Source organism: Sparus aurata, chromosome 15 (genome assembly GCF_900880675.1).
Source record: "Sparus aurata chromosome 15, fSpaAur1.1, whole genome shotgun sequence".
Classification (NCBI taxonomy): domain Eukaryota; kingdom Metazoa; phylum Chordata; class Actinopteri; order Spariformes; family Sparidae; genus Sparus; species Sparus aurata.
This window is the reverse complement of record NC_044201.1, coordinates 4,128,915-4,149,976: the sequence shown is the minus strand read 5'-3', so window position 1 is coordinate 4,149,976 and position 21,062 is coordinate 4,128,915. Positions and strand designations below refer to the sequence as shown.

Genomic DNA, 21,062 nt, shown 5'->3' with positions numbered 1-21,062 from the left:
ATAAGGGAAAAAAATGTAAAATCATAATCAAGTTTTTTGTAAAAAACAAAAAAAAGAGAGATTCAGGTTTTAGGCTATATCGCCCAACCCTACATGTAACAGTCCTTTCCACGCTATCACAGTGACACATTTTTCCTGTCTGAAGTCTTTCCTCCGTCAGTCTGACTGGGGAAATCAAGTTTCTTTAATCTCCTCGCCTGGTGAAGGGAGGGAGGTTTCTTGTCTACATGAAATTTTAGAGGTAAGATTACTGCAGAAAGCTTACTGTAGCCAGGTTAGTGCATGCAAACACACAAACTGAAAAATAATTAGTCATCATAGGTGGCATAGGTCCTGTGCGAAGAGCTGCATTTTCCCCATAGCAAACACTGCGGTGTTGCCAAACATTTTAACGTTATAAGTTTGTTTCAGTTGATTGGGGACGTTATTGCGTCTTTCACCAACTCAACCACAACTTCGATCCCTTCACAGTCCATCCGACATCGTTTTAATAATTCCCTGTCAATTAGCGTCTCCAAAACATTCGGCTGTGACTAGGTCTAAGCAAGTTAAGAGTCCTCTGGACTACTTCTAAGGTCTCCCAGACTTAGGTGCTACTTTTAGGCCCAAGTTGTTTTGTGAATAACTCTTACTTTCAAAAATTAGGAGTCCTAAAGTTACGACTGACATGGCCATTATTTGTAGGAGTTGCTCCTAAATTCACCTGTTAGGAGCTACTTTGAGTCTCAAGATTCTTTGTGAATACGGGCCCAGATGTCATGTAGGTGCGTGTGTGTGCGTGTGCGTGCTTGCAAGTGCCTGTGTAACTGTGTCAGTGCATGCATACTTGAGTGCATTGAAACTAGACTACATACAAGTAATACTGATTACACAGCAAGGCGATATCACCTTTACCCAAGATGGTATGTGTGTGTTTATCTGTGTCTGTGTGTTTTCTATGGAAGTAGAATCATGTCATTAATCAAGAGCATAGATTTTCAGTTTGAGAGCATGATTTCATTCCTTTTCAGTGACACAGCTCCTTCGCGTGCTCAGATTTTTTCTCCTCATGCTCACATTTTGTGCTTGCATTTAAATGTATTCTGCTTTCTTTCAAAATGTCTGCTTGAACTAAAAAATCACATGCCTGTGCTCACATTTCTCCTTCTTGCACACAAAAATTTCGCTCGCATTCAAATGTGCCCTCTGCGCGCTCAGATCTAAGTGAACGCACTCAGAACACACACCTGCTCACAGGTCAAGTTCTGCTCTCGGATCTCTCCTCTGCTCACAGATTTTTCTTGTGTATCAACTAGGGCTGGGCGATATATCGATATAAAACCGTGATCCTTGCTCCGGGCAAACCGCTGACCCGGAGCTCTCTGCACTGCTCCCCCCGCTCCTCCTCCTTCATGCACAGAGAGGGGAGGGGCTGGAACAGACACTCCGGCACTCTTCATCAATAACTCATAAGTGAAACCTTGTTAAAACACAACTGACGGCTCTTTCCTACCGTAGTACGGTAGACAACGAGCTACAACCGTATGTTAATCAAAACGAGCGTCTGGACATTAACTCTGGTCTGTATGGTCAGCCAGCTGTGAGACGAGGGCGCAGGGACCGTCTACAAAGTGCAACACTGAAAAGAGAAACTACAAAAAATATTCAATAACTTCACTATTATTCAGAGTGTAGTGCCACCAAAATCATTCCACACATCAGTGGTCTCCTGCTGCTTATTCTACAATTTTTTTGTTTGGAAAAAATGTGCTTTGCCATAATTTGGGGGAATTTCTATTTGGGAGAAATATTCAGTAACACTAATATTCAGTGTAGTGTCACAAAACTCACCTCACCTAACCCTACTGTTTTGTAATGTAACATTAACTTGATATTGGTATTTAAAAAATGCTTTAATACATAATCCATGTCTTATTATAAATTAGGATGTTATGGTATCAGTCTGAAAGGTAAATCAACAAATTTTACTCAGTGGCCTTTGTGCCCTGTCATGTGGTCTTGGTGCCCCTGACAAAAAAAAAAGTGAAGGCCAAATGGACTTGCCCCTAAAATGACGAAATTCCCACCCACATGTCATATTTGGCTTTGATTTTGACTGAACATTTGCTCTCACTTTGCATAAAAATATCGGGATATATATCGTATATCGATATTCAGCCTAAATATATCGGGATATGACTATTAGTCCATATCGCCCAGCCCTAGTATCAACACTGTCAACCAATAGAAGGCTGGCTACTGTTGACCAATCAGATTATCCCCGCTTCTTTGCGGGTGCGTTCACTGATCTTCAAGGAGCGTCGCATACGGGCGGGCACTCTTTCTACCGGGTTTATCTGCTTCCGTCCTCCAGACTGTTAAATGTGGTGGTTCCCTTTATTTTATGACGACTTTTGGAATAAAATATCAGTTAATCAATACACGAGCACCCGGGCTTTTCATTACAATCGCTACATCAACATAAAGGAGAACAATAGCTGCTCTACTTTCGCATATTAGCCAGCTACCCAGGCAGCGGGATATATCTTATATAGTATAAATACTGAGGAGTAAGCATGATCGTGACGATAGTACAGCGATTAAAACCTTCGTTTCATGTTGCTTTTTGCATCATGGGACGCTGGTTCGCATCCCGGCCCGGCTGGCACCCTCGCTCGTGTAATGAATGAAAAATACACTATCATCATAGCGTATTTTTCATTACACCTTTTTAATCACGTATGTTTACCCATCATCTCTTGTTAAGCGTTTCAATGAGAGAATCCACTTGGTACACGGATTCTACTACTGCAGGGGTTCTCAACCTTTTGCAAGCTCACCCTGATCATTTTGCAGGACACTCTCTCGTGGCGTGCCCGTTTGCTGATAACTCATCCCTGCATGTTTATCTCAAGCTCCTCTCTAGCCTTCTTCCTTCCTGCACCAGGCAGCCTGGCCCTGTTGCTGTCCTCCTCGGACAGACGCTGAAGCTCTGTTTGATTTTTTCACCAGTCTCTCACTCTCTTGGGGTCGACAGAGAAACGTCTAGCGGCTGCTTCTCCCAAGTTTTCCTCTGCATATTTTACGACAGAAAGTTTGAATTTCAAGTCGTACTTTTTATTTTGTTGCTGCACCGGAGCCATGGCGATCATCAGTGTGATACTGACTGACAGAAAGCAGCACAACGCGTGAAAAAGGCGAAGAAGAAAAACGTGCAGTGTCAGTGGTCACATCTTCTTCCTTGATTAAAAAAAATTTATGAATTAGATCCGGCATTTATTTGGAACCAGCGGTTATTTATCAAAATATACACCTTCACCCAGCGTTTAAATGGGACCTTGCGGTTAATTGAAACCCGGCTATTATTTGGTAATATACGGTACATTTACACCCCGCTCTGTACGCCGGGCCGGGATGCGAACCAGTGTCCCTTGATACAAAAAGCAGCATGAAGCGAAGCTTTTAACCGCTGTACTATCGTCACGATCATGCTCATCCTTCCGTATTTATACTATATAAGATATATCCCGCTGCCTGGGTAGCTGGCTAATACACCACATTTAACAGCCTGGAAGACGGAAGTAGATAAACCCAGTAGGAAGAGTGCCCACCCGTATGCGACGCTCCTTGAAGTACAGCGAACGCACCCGCAAAGAAGCGGGGATAATCTGATTGGTCAACAGTAGCCGGCCTTCTATTGGTTGACAGTGTTGATACACAAGAAAAATCTGTGAGCAGAGGAGAGATCCGAGAGCAGAACTTGACCTGTGAGCAGGTGTGTGTTCTGAGTGCGTGCACTTAGATCTGAGCGTGCAGACAATTAGATCTGAGCACGCAGAGGGCACATTTGAATGCGAGCGAAATTTTTGCGTGCAAGAGGTGAGCATGAGGAGAAAAAATCTGAGCACGTGAAGGAGCTGTGTCACTGAAAAGGAATGAAATCATGCTCTCAAACTGAAAATCTATGCTCTTGATTAATAACATTATTCTACTTCCATAGTTTTCAGATTTCATTTTTAAACCACAAGAGTGAGGATATATCTGCATTACAATGACATTTGGGCTCGTTTCAGTTCAGTTTTGGGGTCCTCATGTCTTTTACAAGGTCAGTTTGTTGTCATTTATTTAAAACACATGGATCTAAAAAAAACATTATGTTTGAGTCCTCTATGCTACATCTATTTGAGAGAGAGACTGACTGACGGACTGACTAGTGGCCATTCATCTTGTAATGAGGAGACATGAGAAAGGAAGCAGTGAACTAACACAGTGACAGTCACACGTATATATTACATCCTGGAACTAAAAAACTACCTTCTCTGTTTACTCTGTTGTTTATTTATTTCTGCGTCCATTATTATTTCAGCTCCATTTATAATACACATTTATCGCTGTTACCCAAATACACATATAGAAATGCTGACCACATGTAGTCGTCCCCTTCAAAGTTGATATTATTTTTGCCTGTACAGATTTGATTTTTCAGGTGAGCTTAAAAGACTGGCTCATTACACCTCGACTCACCTTACCTATGATTACTTTAAACGCATTTTATGCTGGGTTTAGAAAGGGCAAGTTCCGAAAAATTGCAGTAGTGAATGCTGATCGTTGAAAAGCTGACACCAAATGCGTATTGCTGGCTTTGAAATTTTGAATCACAACATGTATGAATGTTGTGGAAGATGTTTAGATTTGTTGAAAAGCTGAACAGTATTGCTGGCTTTAATCTCTCTATAACTGACCTGAGACTTACAACATGGCTGCTGCGTGGTTTAAGGGTGTGCGACGTTGGATTTGTTTGGACTGCAATGATACGGTTAATACATGTTACGTCGTCTTCCACCTCTGGGTGGTGTAGTTCTCCCTTGTTTGTATTTTTTGTTGGCTGCTCTAGTTCTCTGCCTCTCCCTAATGTGTTTCAGGTGTGAATCCTAATCATGGGGTGGAGCCTCTACCTATAAGAGCAGGTCTTCCTGCAGTGTTCGGGCTCTCTCTCATCCCAGCGGTGCCTCCATGCCAACTGTTGTGCCTGCCATTTTCCTGCTTTTGTTATGTTTTCACATTCTTGATTTCCTTTAAATTCCCTGTTTAATATAATTTTGTAAATAAATTCCCTAGACACATGCTACTTAGGGTACCTGGTTGTAACAATACATTATTTCATAAATGCTTTACCAATTCCGCTAGCATCCATAAGCACCAGAGCCAATCACTGCACACCGTAGCCACGTGCGCACCAGAGCCAATCACTGCAGAGCTCACGCCCACGACACACCTTAAGAAACAAGCAGATTCAGTTGGGGATTAATGAGACTAAAAGAGTCCAGACCGAGTCTGTTCCAGTCTGAGGAGATTCGGATACACAAGGACAACAAAGTGGAATTGGAATCTGTGGATGTTCGTGTGTAGCTAGCTGCTAGCTCACCCACACAGCCCACCTCCCGAGTCAACGGACCGGATGCACCGGCACGCCCAAAACCGGACTTAGGGTAAATAATGTCCGCAAGCAGCAAGTCTGGTTGCCGAGGAACAGGGAAAGTTGTGATGTGTATAGTTAGTATGTTATATAGTGTTTAGTGTAGTGTGTTTAATGTGTAGTGTAGTCTTTTTTTGTGTTGTGAGTCAAAACAATGAGGAGACTGCTGAATGTGGAGCAGGCAGTGCAGCTCTTCATTGAGCTAAGAAGCCTGAGGCATTGCCTGCATTTAAATGTAAATAGTTACATATAACTTTGTAAATTTCAAAAACTTATGCACAAATTTAGCAAACAATAATTTATATTTGCATTATAACTAATGCAATTGGTTCATTAAACATATTTGTGGTTTTCACAGTAAAAAATCTAACCTTTTCCTACTCTGATTTTATGTTATTTTGTGATTTTAGGTCCATAGTGTTAATATATGTCATAATGACATAATATCTGTACAGTCACACATGTGAGGTTGTGCTGAAAATAATGACACCAAACAAGGCAAGGTAAATAGTTTTTGAGGTGAAATATAATGTTATTATCAAAGTAGTCAAAAACAGCCAATTATATCCCTGACGTCCCACCTTCAAACACAACCTCATTGGCCATCCATGAAAAAGCTACTTAACCTCCCACTTTTCTATAGGAATACATGCTTCCTCCGGGCAATGCAGTTGTTTCTTTGAAGGCAGATCTGAAGGAGTATGAAGAGACAAATGTTTGTGTGTGCTTAAAGATGTGTGTATGTGTTTTGTGTTCATGTTGGTTTTTGTGTGTGGGCAGTCAGGCGTGTTTGTGTGTGTCTTTGGTTATCTGTGCACTAGGGGTGTCAGGATTCTCCAAATCCTCGATTCAATTGCATTTTCGATTCTAAGGTCACGATTCGATTCGATTCTCGATTTTTATATTTATTTATTTTTAAAGCACAGGTTGCTATGCCATTTTTAGACTAGACTTTTATCCAATATAATATCTGACCTTTGTTCGCAATGTACCTCACTACATTGTCAAATTTAAAAAATTTATTAGCAACATAATGTAACAATAACTTATATCTTCAGTCAATTTGAAACTTAAAGAAAATAACCTGACATCTAGTTTCTGCAGAGCTTGTAAACTGTGGCTTTTTTGTCAACAACGCAAATGTAATCAACATAACTCATTATAAATCCAAAATACTTCCACATGGGCGACATTCTGTGGGTCTCCTGCATCTGCAGTTGCCATTGTTGTAAGAGTGGCGTAGCCCCTTTCAGGAATAAGGCGGTGCGTGAAGTGTGTGTGAGTGGGCAAAGGAGAGTGAGGGAGCGTGCGTACATGCGGGACAGTGAATGAACAAGAGAGGAAAGAGAAGCAAAAGGAGTAGCAGTATTAGCGACAGCAATAAGTGTACAATATAGGCTGCAGTTTGGCTCTGAGTAAAGGCGACGGCTCCTCTAGATAGAGCAAAGCTCCCTGGTATTATTTCCCGACCAGCTTCACACGTGAAAGGGGGTTCACCCCTAAGATAAACACAAACTTCGCTGGAGGAAATCATCTCCCCTGTGCTTCCCGACCACGGTCTGGGAGCTGAACAGGAATGGTATAACACCATGCTATCGTCTGGCTTGCTGTAGCTAATAGCTATTGGCTTAGCTAGTAGCTAAGTTAGAGGAGGTTGACTTGCAGCACTTCAACACGGGTGTGTTTTTTTTTTTCGCTCAGCAAGCAGACCGGATGTGACATGGGAGCGAAATCGTGACACCCTTACTGTGCACGCTTGTGTATGTGTTTCTTTTACTGTGTTTGTAAGTGTGCATCGGATTGGCAAATCTGTCTCGGTTATCTTTTATCCAACTGGAATCAAAGGTTGCCTTTGGGATGGTTACTAAGTTGGTAGCAGAAACTTTGAGACAGTTGATTTAACAGAGATTTTAGCTGAGGCTCACCTCACATTATCATGCCCTCTCCCTGAAAGATAGTAGCTGAAATCAAACGGCATTATGTTACAAACTATGAGAGGCAACTGAACACACTGAAAATGTTTTGCGGTTATTTTAAAAGATGTGGTTGGTGGAACAGTTTAGAAAAGTGGCTTTGTATGCTTCCCTTCAGAATTGTTTTCTTGTCATGTAAAAAGGAGACCATGTTTCAGTTGGTATTGGCTGGTGTTGGTTTGAAGCCCACTGACGCAAAAGTGTAAGATCAGTTGCTTCCAGAAACACATTACTGCGAACAGCACAAGTTTTTTTACCAGTTCATGGGAACGAGCAACTAGTTTCCTTCACCTGTAGTCTTTCTCTGATTCAGACTTTGCACAGCAAGAACAGCATTGTTCAACATTGGGATTATAACCTCTACTGTTTGGCTAGTCAGCCAAGGAACCACTCGCACTTTTTCTTCAAAGACTGGTAAAGGTTAAACTGGGCCTAGATAGCACACAGCATAGAATTATATTGCTAAGCGAAGGACTTTTTAACTCTGGTTGATGTTATGCACACATGTGTTCAATCTCTGTGTTTGTTCACTGTTTGGGTGTTATTGTGATCTCTGTGTAGTCAGGTTATTGCTAGTTTGCCTTGCTTCATGGCTAATTTGATGTTAGCTGAAGTATGACATAGACTCGGGGTCTTTGCATGCATCTAACCAACTTCTCTGATCACAACATCTCACACACACACACACACACACACACACACACACACACACACACACACACAGTGTTAGTTAGATTGTGTGTTTTCATTTTGTGTTAAGTAAAAGATTTTTGAACCTACATTGATATAATCTTGTACAAGATCAAATGTTGTCAACCTCTACTCTGTCCCCCAAATCCCTCAATCGTTACAGCTGTTATGGTCATTCTGTAGTTATAATTATATTATATTTGTAGTTATAAGTTAAATGTTTATGAGAGCTACAAACTGACAATGTAGTACTTTTTTATGTGACTGATTTGTTGAATTGGCGATATTTTCCCTTCTTCAAGGGTGGTGCTCCCGAGGTGACATAATCTAAATTGGATCTTATTATTGATAGTAATCAATAAGCACAACAGTAATTTAAAAAAACACATGATTTTGTGAAAATTGGTTGTGAATGCTGGTAAGGTTTATTTTCCAGCAAGTTGAATGTTCTGAATAGCCCAGACCTTAATCCAATAAAGAATTTGTGGCTGGAGTGGTAAAGGGCTGTTCACACTCATACCACTACGCTGTTTGTAATAGTTCCCCATTAGCCAAGCTAGCTCACTGTGCTTGCATACAAAAGTGGCAGTGGATGGGAGACTGTGGACAGAGCACATTAAAATGTTGCTTTCTATAGGTTTACACCTTTATGCTTGTTAAACAGGTGTAACGATAAAGTACTGTCATCTTACTCAAGATTTTTTATTACACTTGATGTTGGTTTAAGTAAACTCTAATCCTCAACGCCTGGTTGACTTCACTGTCTCCACCATGTGCTAATGTGGAGGAACACAGCAGATGAAATGCTGCAACATCCTAACAAATCACACCCAAACAGATTAAAGAACCATTACAGTCAAAGCTTGTTAATACTAAAGTATTTCATAATTTAGCCCCAGAGACAATTTAATGCCGGATGTCAGTCCCCATTCCTATGAGGGAGGGCCCTGTATCTGTCCCAGAAAAGATCGTAAACATGGCAGAGAGTGATACTACCACATGTAGGACAGCTGATGTGCTTGTGATATCTCGGGGGGCCTAGCACTGCTCAGGTTGGTTTTATTGAAATCCACGGCCACAATAAAAGCAGCCTCTGCTTGTGAGGGCTTGATACTGTCTGAATTCCATTCACTAACAATTAACCATGAAACAAACACTTCTAAACTGTAATGTCTGGTCTTGGTGGTCCGTGTTTCCCATACATTGACAAGACTGTGGCAGCCCGCCATAGTCTGAATATGTAATGTGAAAAAATATTTCCGCCTTTCCAACGCATACCAACGTTTCATTCAGTTTCTTTTGTTTGCATTACTTTTGATGACTTCAAGACTGCTCATTCAGGGCTGTATTAGTGGACAAAAAGATTTGGACAGTTGCGATGGTCCAGTAAAGGGATATTTTTCTAGCCTTGCTTCTTGAGGGCTGTGCAGGTGAGAGTCTCTCATTCAGCATTTATTGACATGTTTTTTTTTCTGTGTAGCTCCAAATATCCCATCACAAACCCTTTATCAAACAGGATTCAAATGGTCAATTAGATAACTCCTTTCTTGAAACAAATAATAAAAATAGTATTTCTGTACAACAGCAGACAAATCTTCATTTCAAGCCCATGCAGAGAAGTTCATGATGGCTGTGTGAGAGCATTATAACCAGAGGGAAAAAAAAAATTTTTCAAACCGAGTACGAGTATTTTCGAGTACTGATGCCAATAATTCTACCACAAAAATAACTATTAGGTTGCAGATGCACTGCACTATGCACTATTGTTGCTTGACTATTGACTATCTTCTTTGCTTGTTACCAACAATGATAATGCATTAAATAAAAATAAATATAGAGTTTCTTGTTTAAACAAAAAGCCTCCACATTGGCACTGTCTTCACATTTGACAAAATATCAATGAAATTTGACAAATCAAATAATGAAACGTATAACACAGTTAACACAGCCAACTTAATATCTCAAAATACACTATTGCACAGTCTCCACATTTTAATCAGTGTGATATATGAGGTAGCCTAGTAGTTGTAACGTCTGCATGTCATCAAAAACTGACTGTCAAATAATACATTTTTCTGTATTATTGTATATAATATATATGTCAAATATGTCCTTCTCTCTTTAAGGAAAAGAGGGGCAGCATTTAAAAACAAAATAGTGAAAATAGCTTTTTAGAAATTTTGCATCTTAAAATAAAGAATTTAATTTTGAAAAATAACATCTCTGTTGCTGTTTCCCCTCAAGTGACGTTTCAGCTACTGCACTCATGCACTCCTTGACAAACCCCTCCATCAGTAAATGGCCAAAAATTCAAGCAAACCTGGGGGACCATTCATTAGCTCTTTAGAGAACGTCGTGTGTAGTTATGTTTCTCAATCTCGGGTTCACTCATCTTTGTGTCTTCTCTTCCTCTATCTCTTCTCACCTCTTTCATCTTTCTGTATTAAGAGTCTGTATATTGCCTGGAATGCACACATTTGATTGGCTGAGTAGCATCACGTGGGATGGCTTAACTTGCATACAATTGGTAACGGGATTTCCTGATCCGCTAAACCAGTCAGCGGCACAGTCAAAATAGAAGCACCCCATCAAAATTTAAATTACTTCAGAAACTTATTGACTATAAGTCCAGGTCCGTATAGGACGGCGTATGGCTCCGGATTTGGAATGTGGAAATGACAAACCACCCTGGCATCGGTGAATTTCTATCAAGTTTTGCAGTATTGGCCCAATACTAACTGACAGCGTTGGTATGCATCCCTACCCAATACTGTTCTTCATTACTAGTGGTGTTTGAGGACACATTGGGAGAGCCTGACACAGATTCTCAAAGTAGAAATAGAAACAGGTACACTAGTTGCTCTTGGCACTCTCAACAGAGTCAGTTGCCCAAACTGTTTAATACAAGTGACATTTCTAACTAAAATCTGCAATCTGTGTTATGAAAACATTTAGCCTATCATTACCACTAGCAACCACAAGTATGTTGCAAATCAATCCTAGGCCTGTTTCAAACAAATCTGTAAATTGAAAGTTACATGTGCAACATGAGAATATTTCTTCTGGTATATTTTTACACATTTCATGAACCAAAACATCCTGTATTTCTCACAAATGTATCTAAAAATAGGACACAACAAGCTTCACAGAGCAGTAGGGCTGTCAACAAATATTTCAAATTTGAATATATTCGAATATTTAAAAAGAAAAACGGAGATTCAACTGAAAATAATATTCGACTGTGGAAAAAAACACATCAGCGGCTGCTTTGCGAGTGTGTGCACTGCATGACGGGTCAGGGACAGGTCACAGGAGTCGACCTTGCAAGCGTCACTCACTGCTGAAAGTGGGACACGACAAAAACCGTGGCAAATGCAGATGGCAGAGAGAAAAAAATTTCAGAGCCCAACTCAGCAGCAAACAGGGCAACCTAAAATGCCCCGTTTGGAAATACTTCGGATTTTGGTCGGTAGACAGCAAAAATGCGGAGCCACATGATAAAGTTGTATGCAAGCTGTGTAAGCTACAGTTAGCTTACCATTCCACCACTAGCAACATGAGGGCACATCTCGAAAATGTGCACCCAAATGAGTATGCCATGATGTCTGGAACTCCAACTAACAGCCACGTCTCGACTGTATATTTTTCACTTCCCGCCACAAGCTCTTTGTCTGCAGCATAACAGAGGCGTTCATATGCAAGGACAGGAGGCCAATCAGTATCGTTGATGGCACGGGCTTCCGAGAGTTTTGTCAAGAATTGGAACCGAGGTACCGTATCCTGAAAAAACCTATACAAGTAGTTATGTCTAGGGTTCAACCGATATGGATTTTTTAGGGCCGATGCCGATACCATTTTTTTTCATCAGCCTTAGCCGATGACCGATATGGACTGCCGATTTTCTTGAGCCGATATTTGGAGCCGATATTACTTTTGCTCCTTCAGTTTACATCATAAAAATTACACAATAATGATAACAAATGTTACGAGTCTCAATTTTAAAAAAGGAACATTTATTGAAACTTAAAAAAGGTGAGGTAGAACAAGAACAAGTAAACAATATTTAACAAATATTAAAAACGGGTGAGGTAGAACAAGAACAAGTAAACAATATTTAACAAATATTAAAAACAGGTGAGGTAGAACAGTGCTCTGTGAAATGCTGCCGCACTGGATTGGTTTTCTGCTCTGCCATTTCTTGCAGAGTCTCCAGCAACACGGAGCTGCCTGTGGACACCGGTCTGTAAATAATGCCAGATCGGCGAACACAGCAGCCTGCATCGGCCGATGCCAATACACGTAAAAAATGCAAAAATCCGACGTATCAGTCTATCACTAGTTATATCATAGTAGTAGTTATGTTGTATTAGTTTGTCCTCCTGTTATTGACATAATGCGCAAATATAGATATTCGAATGGTTCAAACCTATGTATATTACCTGGAATTCACAGGCAAGTCTGGGCGTATTTTGGTTATTATAAGAATGCCCAGGGACAGCTGGTCAGGGATGGAAGCCTCGTCTGCAGGAGCTGCAAGAAGAAAGTTGTCGCGAGGGGCGACAACACATCCAATTTACTCATTTGCACGACCATCACCCTCAGCTGTTCAGCAAATGCAAGGTAAGCTAAATTTAAGCTCTGTTGCATGATGTGTATGTCGAGCTTTCTCTGTCAAATTTGCTGTTGTCACTAATGTAAACAGACCAGATAGAGGTATAACTGAACAAAGTTGAACCGCTTATTAATTGTAGATTTAACTTTTTAAAGTCAACCTAATAATTCCCCAAATATTAATGCAGAGCTGCAGTGAGGCAGATTGAGACAAACACGTACTGGGTGGACTGAGTTAGTGAACGCAAACTGACTGAGATGACTGACTTTCATCTTTAAAGTCGCATTTACTCATTACTTTAATACAGTTATAAAAAGACAACTGTAGTAGGGAGAGAGGGAAGATAACTGGATAAAATGGAATTGTAGAATTAGAAATGTCACAGTTATGATTCAGGTGTCCTGCAACAATGTCCTTTAGGAGGTGTATAGATGTGTTGGGGCAGGTAATTAACACACCTGTGTAGATTGATTGTGATTTGATTGGGACTGACTGTAAATTTGTAAATTTAACAGTTTCAATTCAAATTCAGCATAGTACAACTGGGAATGGACAAGCAAATCTGAACAACTTGGTTTGATTTGGCGTGGCCAAAAGTGCTGGTGGAAAATAACAGTACTAGTGTTGTCGAGGTTATGGTTGTTTGCCAAAGTCAGCAACCTGCCGATTAAATGAAGGAGGTTAGCCAGAATTATTAGCCGTTTTCACAAAGAGACTCTTCATTATCTCCGCAGTGAAGGCTCGCCAACTCTCCAACTATGTTTGTTCACACATAACCAAGCAGCTCTGGCATAAACCTGCACCAGTGTGTCGATTCATACAGTAAGCCGTTGCTGCAGATCCAAAAGAGGCGTGACAGTACAAGCCATGATGATGGCATCTGTGTGGTCTTTTCAATGTGTTTACCCTGGTGTCCTCCTGTTAACCTAAACATGTACCAGCTGACTGTTTATAATCATATGGATGCTGTTTTAATATGTGGTGATTGCGATCCAATCCCACCATGCATCCTGGAAAGTGACAAAGTTAAGTTCCTTTGCTCTAAAGTAAACAGTAAACAGGATGCTTTCTGACTCTCACTCAAGTTTTTTGCAGGGGACAGACGCTGTATTTTGGGCAGAAATGCTTTTCCACATATAACTGTTGTATTTTTTCCTCGTGTGAGTTGCCAAAGATGATACCAATTACCACATTACAGTTGTCTGGTCATGTAACGTTGCTTTGTGGGTCATTTCTCTTTTAGTTGATGAGTGAAGGACCCGTTTAGTTATCAGACTGAGAAGACCATCAGATCGGCATGCCACCGCTCGGCACCTCCGGCTTATCCATTAACACAGATGCCGGCTCACGTCTGCTGCACCTCTGATAGCACCTCTGGAGGCGCATCAGAGCCACAGTGAAACTTCACCCCATCACCACATCTGAAACTTTCACACAGAGGAGGATGCAGAGAATCAGCGCATGATTCCCGTACTCAAAGGGCAGTGTGAATGGGGCTACTGACTTCAACCCAGGCCCAGGAGGACCAGTTATTCTATTTGAGTGTCCTCCTGACCTCCCAACATGGTTTCAAAAATCAATACTTTTCAAGGTATTGTATAGGAGTTTTAAATTCTATTATCGTTACAACACTTACATACATGTCACTGCTTTCTGGGTATTCACCAGCATTGTCACAGCACTGTGGAGATAGGGCTCTACTATTAGCGACTACCTATTGTACTATGTTTCTAGCTTCAAGGAAAGTTGGTGTTCAACCCAGGAACCGTAGCAAAACAGTGTACACCATTTTAAGATGCCCCAGGCTGAAAATAGTACCTCCCAGTAGCTCAGATTTAGGATGATTGGGCCCTTCGAGTTTCTGCCAGTATGCTGGTACAGTTACCATTTCATATGTTCGATAAACACATCACAGTTTAATGGTTCCACCACTAAATGTACTGTAACAAACTTAACAAGAGTAACTTACCCCAAAAATTCAGTAGGCCCCACAGTCTACAAATGTAATTCAGCCTAATCCAGTATCAAACCTGATAGCCCTTTCAAACCACACATAACTGCTTTACAACTCATAGATGCCAGCTACCTTATTACGCCGACATTTTTCCTGAAGATACATGCATTATTCTCTGAAAAATTGACAAAATATGTAAAACCACAACCATCTAGCAAAGTTAAAGAAAGGGAGAAAAAAAAAATCCAGAATCCCTCCCTTTACACGGATCCACACCAAAAGTTAATGGAGTCTATTCTGGACCAAGATCCATCCTCAACCCTAGTATCAGTTTGGTAGATTTTGTGTAATCCTGTTTACAAACCAACCAACCAGCAAATAAACAAAATTACACTGGTGAAAACATAATCTCCGTGGCTGAGGTCAAACACTTGACGAAAATGCTGTTGTATCAATATTTTTTATGCTTCAGGAAAATAAAATTCCTCATAAAAAGTAGGACACATTACAGGCCAACATTTCCAGGTATGTGTACATGGTATTCATGGCTTTAATGCATAAATAACAGTATATTCCTGGTTGAAAATAAGAAATCATATTAAAAATTGAACATAACAAGCTCCATAGGAAGAATTTTCCAATTATATATTTATCAGTGTGTAAATTATTTCATATCAGGTCATGTCATAGTTGCAATAGACACATGATGTTTATTGTTGCCTGCATTGTAGCTTGGATTTTCTAGCCAACATCCTGTTTGTGAGGAATAGTGGTGACATGAAGTAACCTGTAGTGTGTGACAGTTTGGTGATGCTAGCACACTGACAGAATGACAGTGGCAGCAATCGCACGAGCGCGCACATGCACGCGGTCGTCTGTGATGCTGTACTGCAGGGTAACGTTAGATAATATTTTTGCTCTCCTACCCTCCGTCCTACTCCGTATTGGCTGGCGCTCCACCGGGCCCGGTTGTCCACCGCTGATTCTCCGTTGCCGGGCAGCGAACCGGAGTCCGAATCTTCCCCCTCCTCTAGCTCCTCTTCCCCCTCCTCTCTCTCCTCCGCCTCCGTCTCCCTCTCCTCCGTTTTCAGCCGCTTTGCCGCCCTTCCGTACTCCCCTTCGTCGCGCTGCCCGGCTCCTTCTACCGTCGACATCCTTGCGGCTGCGGTGGACCTGTTGTAGAGCGCGACTGTGTCTGGAGCTGGTCAAACCGACACGTCCATGTCTGCAGTTATTCCGTAGTGTCTCCTCGTTAAGCAGCCTCTGTGTGTCTGTGCCTATCTGCCCCTGCCCCCTTCTTCACTCTCAGTCCCAGTATGTCTCTCAATCGCTCCCCAACACCAGTGATTTTCTATGTGTGGAGGTGTGAGTGGATAGTGCTCATCCCGCCCCGTGCACTTCTCTTATTGGTCTTGCACCTTGGAGATGCGGCGCCTGATTGGCCGTTGACGATGCGTCAACAGAAAGCTTTCCACACTCTGCAGAGGAGTGCGCATAGAGGGAACTGAAAGGGGAATGGTGGGCTAGCCAGAACCAGTAGATTTAAGATAGCAGAAAATAGGAGAGATAGTGTCCATATATGCGTTTATTTACTGCATCACCAAAGAAGAGGCAATTGTCTTTGTCAGCCATCATGTCAAGAAATCAGTAGTAGCACTAACCTTGCTGAAAGGTCAATGAACAGTGTTCCAAGTAGGCCATAATGTCCAACAAAAAGGTCAAGTTAAGTTGACAAATATAGCTGCATTGATTGACAACACACCCATTTTTGATTTTAGGAACATCTGGAAGGTGGCAGGGTTATTTATGTCAATGAGGGTGTATTATACTTATGCTGTGGGAAAAAATCAAACAGGTAGAGTACTCCAGCCATTTTGTATTGAACTCCCATGAATTTGCTTTTTTTTATATTTCAAAGAAAATACAGTAGAATCCAGAGGACTGTATGTGTTTGTGTTATATTGATCTACTTTTTATGTATGAATTTACAGACACATACATTTATGTATGTATGACGGGTCACAGCTATTATCAAAATGCAGCTCCACATTACTGTCGCTTCTACAGACCACAGACGACAACCAGGTGGATTATGGGGTGTTTATTACACACAGTTCCCTGCAACACAACATATGGCGTGTATATATGGCGTCACAGCAATGGCGTGTGAACATTTGCGTCAGTCTTGGGGTAATCACAGTGAAGTCCTCTTTTCTCTGTGCCTCAATAAACAATAAAATAAAATACACAAATCTTTTCATATAAAATATAAACAGAAACATTTCATCCTTGTGTGGTCATATAGTGTATATTGTTATTCCACAAACATAAGTAAAAACCTCCACATAATCCATTATGTAACATAAAATTGATTTTAAGAACAATTTCAACATTTACCATGTGTATAAAAATACATTAAATTCAGAGCAAGATGAATGAACATGAGCTAAACAAATGGCAGCTCACACAGACAAAATACACAATAAAGCATCATGAAAATTAACTTGACAAAATGCACAACATATTACCTGCAACACAGCATACAGCACATCAATGGCGTGTGAACATTTGCGTCAGTCTCAGGGTAATCTGAACAACACATGAAACGAGGGAAAGCATTTAAGCTAGTTTAGCATCATTACAAGTCTCCAAAAAATAGCTTTATGGCTTAACGAATCACAGTCAGTGCTCAAAACAGTTAGCACAAATCTCAACAAGTACATTACACAGCAAAATATAAAGTATGAACATCTGAAACCTTTAACAAAATCGTTAATTATCCCGGACCATGCAAGAGGACATCTTGCCACAGTGCAGTCCTCTTTTCTCTGTGCAACTCCCACGCAAGCCACAGCGCCAATAGATAGCAGTGTTGCACCTTTTTTTGCCATAATTTACCAAGCACAAATCTACTCTGTTACATATGCATCAAAATTACAAGAATTTGAAGGTTAGAATATCCGATGCCAGGCCAAAAACAAGTTACGACACAGAAAGCAAAGTTAAGTATTGCCAGTCGCACACAGCCTGACCACAGCAACTGCCCCATAGCTCTCACTGACCAGTTGGGAGATGTGTTTGCTACAAGATTTTTTAGCCTTTTGAGTGTAATAAAAAAAATAATAAACAACGCTGTTGCTTCCACAGCAGCTCCGTTCTTTGGCTCAGGGACTGTCTATGTGCTGCTGCTGGTTTAGCTGCTGTACAACAGTCTCAATAGTGTACTGTGAACTAAACGCATTGTTGTCATCCCTAACTGTATCCAAATATCTCATGTCTCACACAAATTCAGGAAAACAACTGAAATTCTACTAATCAATGTTAACAACAAACATGGCTATTGTAAGTACTCCGTTGTAAAGTTAGTATGTTAGTATTGGGAAAATTTGACTGCACGTTGTCTTCCATTCTTGCACCTAGCTTTAGCAATGTAACCATGCCATGTAAGTTTAGTCTTGTGGAAGATTATATGCATGCACACTCAGTGCATTGGCAGAGTGCACACAGATAGCTGCGTAGGTAGACGAGCAGCCAGAACAAACACAATTTTCCCTGATCTGAATTAAATATTTGGATGGTCTTATAAGAGGCCTGCAACAGGCACAGGATTATTTTTTTCCAAGAACATTTGGTTTATTGATTGCTGTTGTAGACATTTTCTACAATTATGAAATAACTCACCACGCTAGCTTTAAACCTGCCAATGTTAAATGAAAAGTATTCTCATTAGTTTTCATGAGGAGAACCAAGGGAGCCTTTTCTTTTCTTGGCTGGACAGCAGTAAAGTTGGGGCCCGCCATAAAAAACGTGAGGAAGTCTGTCCCTCAATGACTGACTGACTGACTGACTGACTGACTGACTGCCTGACGAAGTTACAGCATTGATTACTCAAGTGTTGGAGTTACCCCCTTGGATGTGGCTCTTTCAAATGGATTCAACTTTACACATAAAAACACAGCTAGGGACAAAAGTTCAAAATGAGCAATAGCTATAAACTCGCTATACGCAACTGATGTACCTCGAATACTTTAATTCGCTCTTTCCTTGTGCTGACAGACGACTTGTAGTTTACTGCCACTTTCTACATAGGCCTCTCCTTAGTGTTACTTTGTGTATAAGTTAAGACCAGACAATTGACTTCAGTACATAAGTATTTTTTTTTTAAATTTCATATAGGCTTAGCCCTTTCAGGTTATTGCCATTTGCCTCCTGGCATATAAGGTTGAAGCAAGATATGGCCTATTGTCCATACCTCACTGGGTTCCCACTCACTTTATGAGAAATCAATAACCAGTCCACTTTTGCCAATGCATCATAGCGCAATGGCACAAGTACTATGTGCATAGATGGCACAGCAACAGTATAGTATCTGATTTACACCATGAGAGAATGAAACTGGAAAACTACATAAAACTCATTGCTGTGAGAAGCAAAAATGATGGTTACTCACTGTAACCATCTAGCAGAGCAGGAGAAAAGTCAGTTCTCCATACAACAGAGGAATGAGGGAGAGCCCACAGTTAAAGCACACCAATTAACAGTAACTCTGACAGAACATTCACTACAGAGAAGTCATACAAACAACAAGAGATATCAGCAGTTAGAAATGAATGAAAGAGCATGGGAGGTATATTGTAAGTTAGCAAGAATTAGAATAAGTTCTCTCCCAAATCAAACAATTCCAAGGTCCCTATTATACTGTTTTTCATCAATTTCACACAGCTGTCAGAGGTCCAACAACACTGTATTTGAAATGTATTGCCCCAAACACATCCATGGTTCTGAATTTCAGCTGTCTAAAAGTCGCTCAAATGAGTTCTACTGAGAGCAGGCTGTTTCTGTGCCTGCACCTTTAAATGCTAATGAGCTCCGTCTGTCAACGCCTGCCTTGCCTGCTACATGCCTCTCTCCGGGGGAAGATGCCGTTTATGCTTGCGGTAGCATGTGCTAATGTTTATGGTGGATGTATCGCTATGGCTCACAGTGATGCTGTCATTTAACCATACCAGTTTGACCCAGAATCGGACCCAGAAGGAGAGGCTCCTGAGGAAGTACAGACTCTGAGGCTGTAGCAGGATGTTTCGGAATGGTTAGTGTGTCTGAATATGTTACTTAGTTTGTTACATTTACTACCATGTAGCTAATGGCTAACATCCAGTGTTGGGCACGTAACTTTTAAAAAGTAGTTAGTTATAGTTACAAGTTACTTCTCCCAAATAGTCACTGAGTTGGTAACGGAATTACTCTACTATAAAAAAAACTAGTTACCAGGTAAAGTAACTATTGCCTTACTTTTTTTTCTTCCCCCTTTTGAGCCCCCCCCCCTCCAACCCCAAGAGTACCCATCTGCAGTCAAGATGGCCAACAAGGGTGCCGCCATATATCCAATCCATACCGAAAGTCTCAAGCGGAAGTTAGTTAATCACCAAAATAAAACCAAAATAAAAGCCACAATTTATCCAATCCATACCTGAAGTCTCAAGCGGAAGTTAGTTAATCACCAAAATATAAGCTTAAAAACCACGTACGTTTACACCATAGACTGTATGATTTACACGTAACATAATTCTATGCATTTTGTGCAGTTACCTGTTTATAATGTTAACATTTCATGAATTTAGCTTCAATATCAATGTTATGTATGCAAATGTGAATATTATGTTTGTGTGTTGGTGGTGGTATGGGGCTTCACTCACTCACACACACACACACACACACACACACACGCACACACAGACAATATGACTGAAGGAAACTAAGATTAAATAAACTGAATTCTCAAATTAGAGAATTAATAAAACGGTCACAACAAATGTCAAACTTACTATCACATAAGTATATGGTAAATATGAATTTGTATTAATTAATGAATGTTTAATCAATTTACAATTAATGTTGATTGTAAATATTAATATTATGGTTATTAAACGTGAATACAATGTTTGTGATGCAACAGAACAGGGAGTTCCTGGGTCTGGAGATGTGTTTATTTTCATGTACAACTATTAAGTGACTGTAATGATTAGACTTTCCTATTGTCAGATTGTCATTTTTCTATTAAATCTATTTTATTTCTGGAATACAGTTAAACACAACATTACACTATCATGCTGGCAACATTAATAACTTGACTTGGACTTTTTTGTGACAAATATTTTATTGTGTTCCATTGCCAAATATTCCAAAGTATAAAAACAAACATCCATCTCACATCTCATCACATGCACTGGAACACTCAATCCTCTGGAAGTTTTTCTGGCGGCATAGAGGCCGTTACTTTGGTCAACGGATGTACTTTGTAAGTGAGATTGTGATGTTGTGTCTTTTACTTTGTTTTCTTTGGATATGTAAAAACAAATTCCTCTTGTAAAAAACCAC

The 21,062-nt window shown here is 40.6% G+C and overlaps 1 protein-coding gene across 3 annotated transcripts in view; it reads right to left on the bottom strand.

Annotated features, from left to right (window-relative positions):
* Positions 1-16,075, bottom strand: part of LOC115596489 (heterogeneous nuclear ribonucleoprotein L-like) — a 98,754-nt gene extending 82,679 nt beyond the window's left edge. For 2 of the 3 annotated variants that reach the window (XM_030441650.1, XM_030441652.1), the window contains exon 1: positions 15,611-16,075. In XM_030441650.1, coding sequence (XP_030297510.1) covers positions 15,611-15,838 — 228 coding nt within the window. In that variant the 5' untranslated portion in view covers positions 15,839-16,075. The remainder of the gene's footprint in view (positions 1-15,610) is intronic. The other variant, XM_030441649.1, reaches the window with a different exon arrangement.
* Between the last annotated feature and the right edge of the window lie 4,987 nt (positions 16,076-21,062).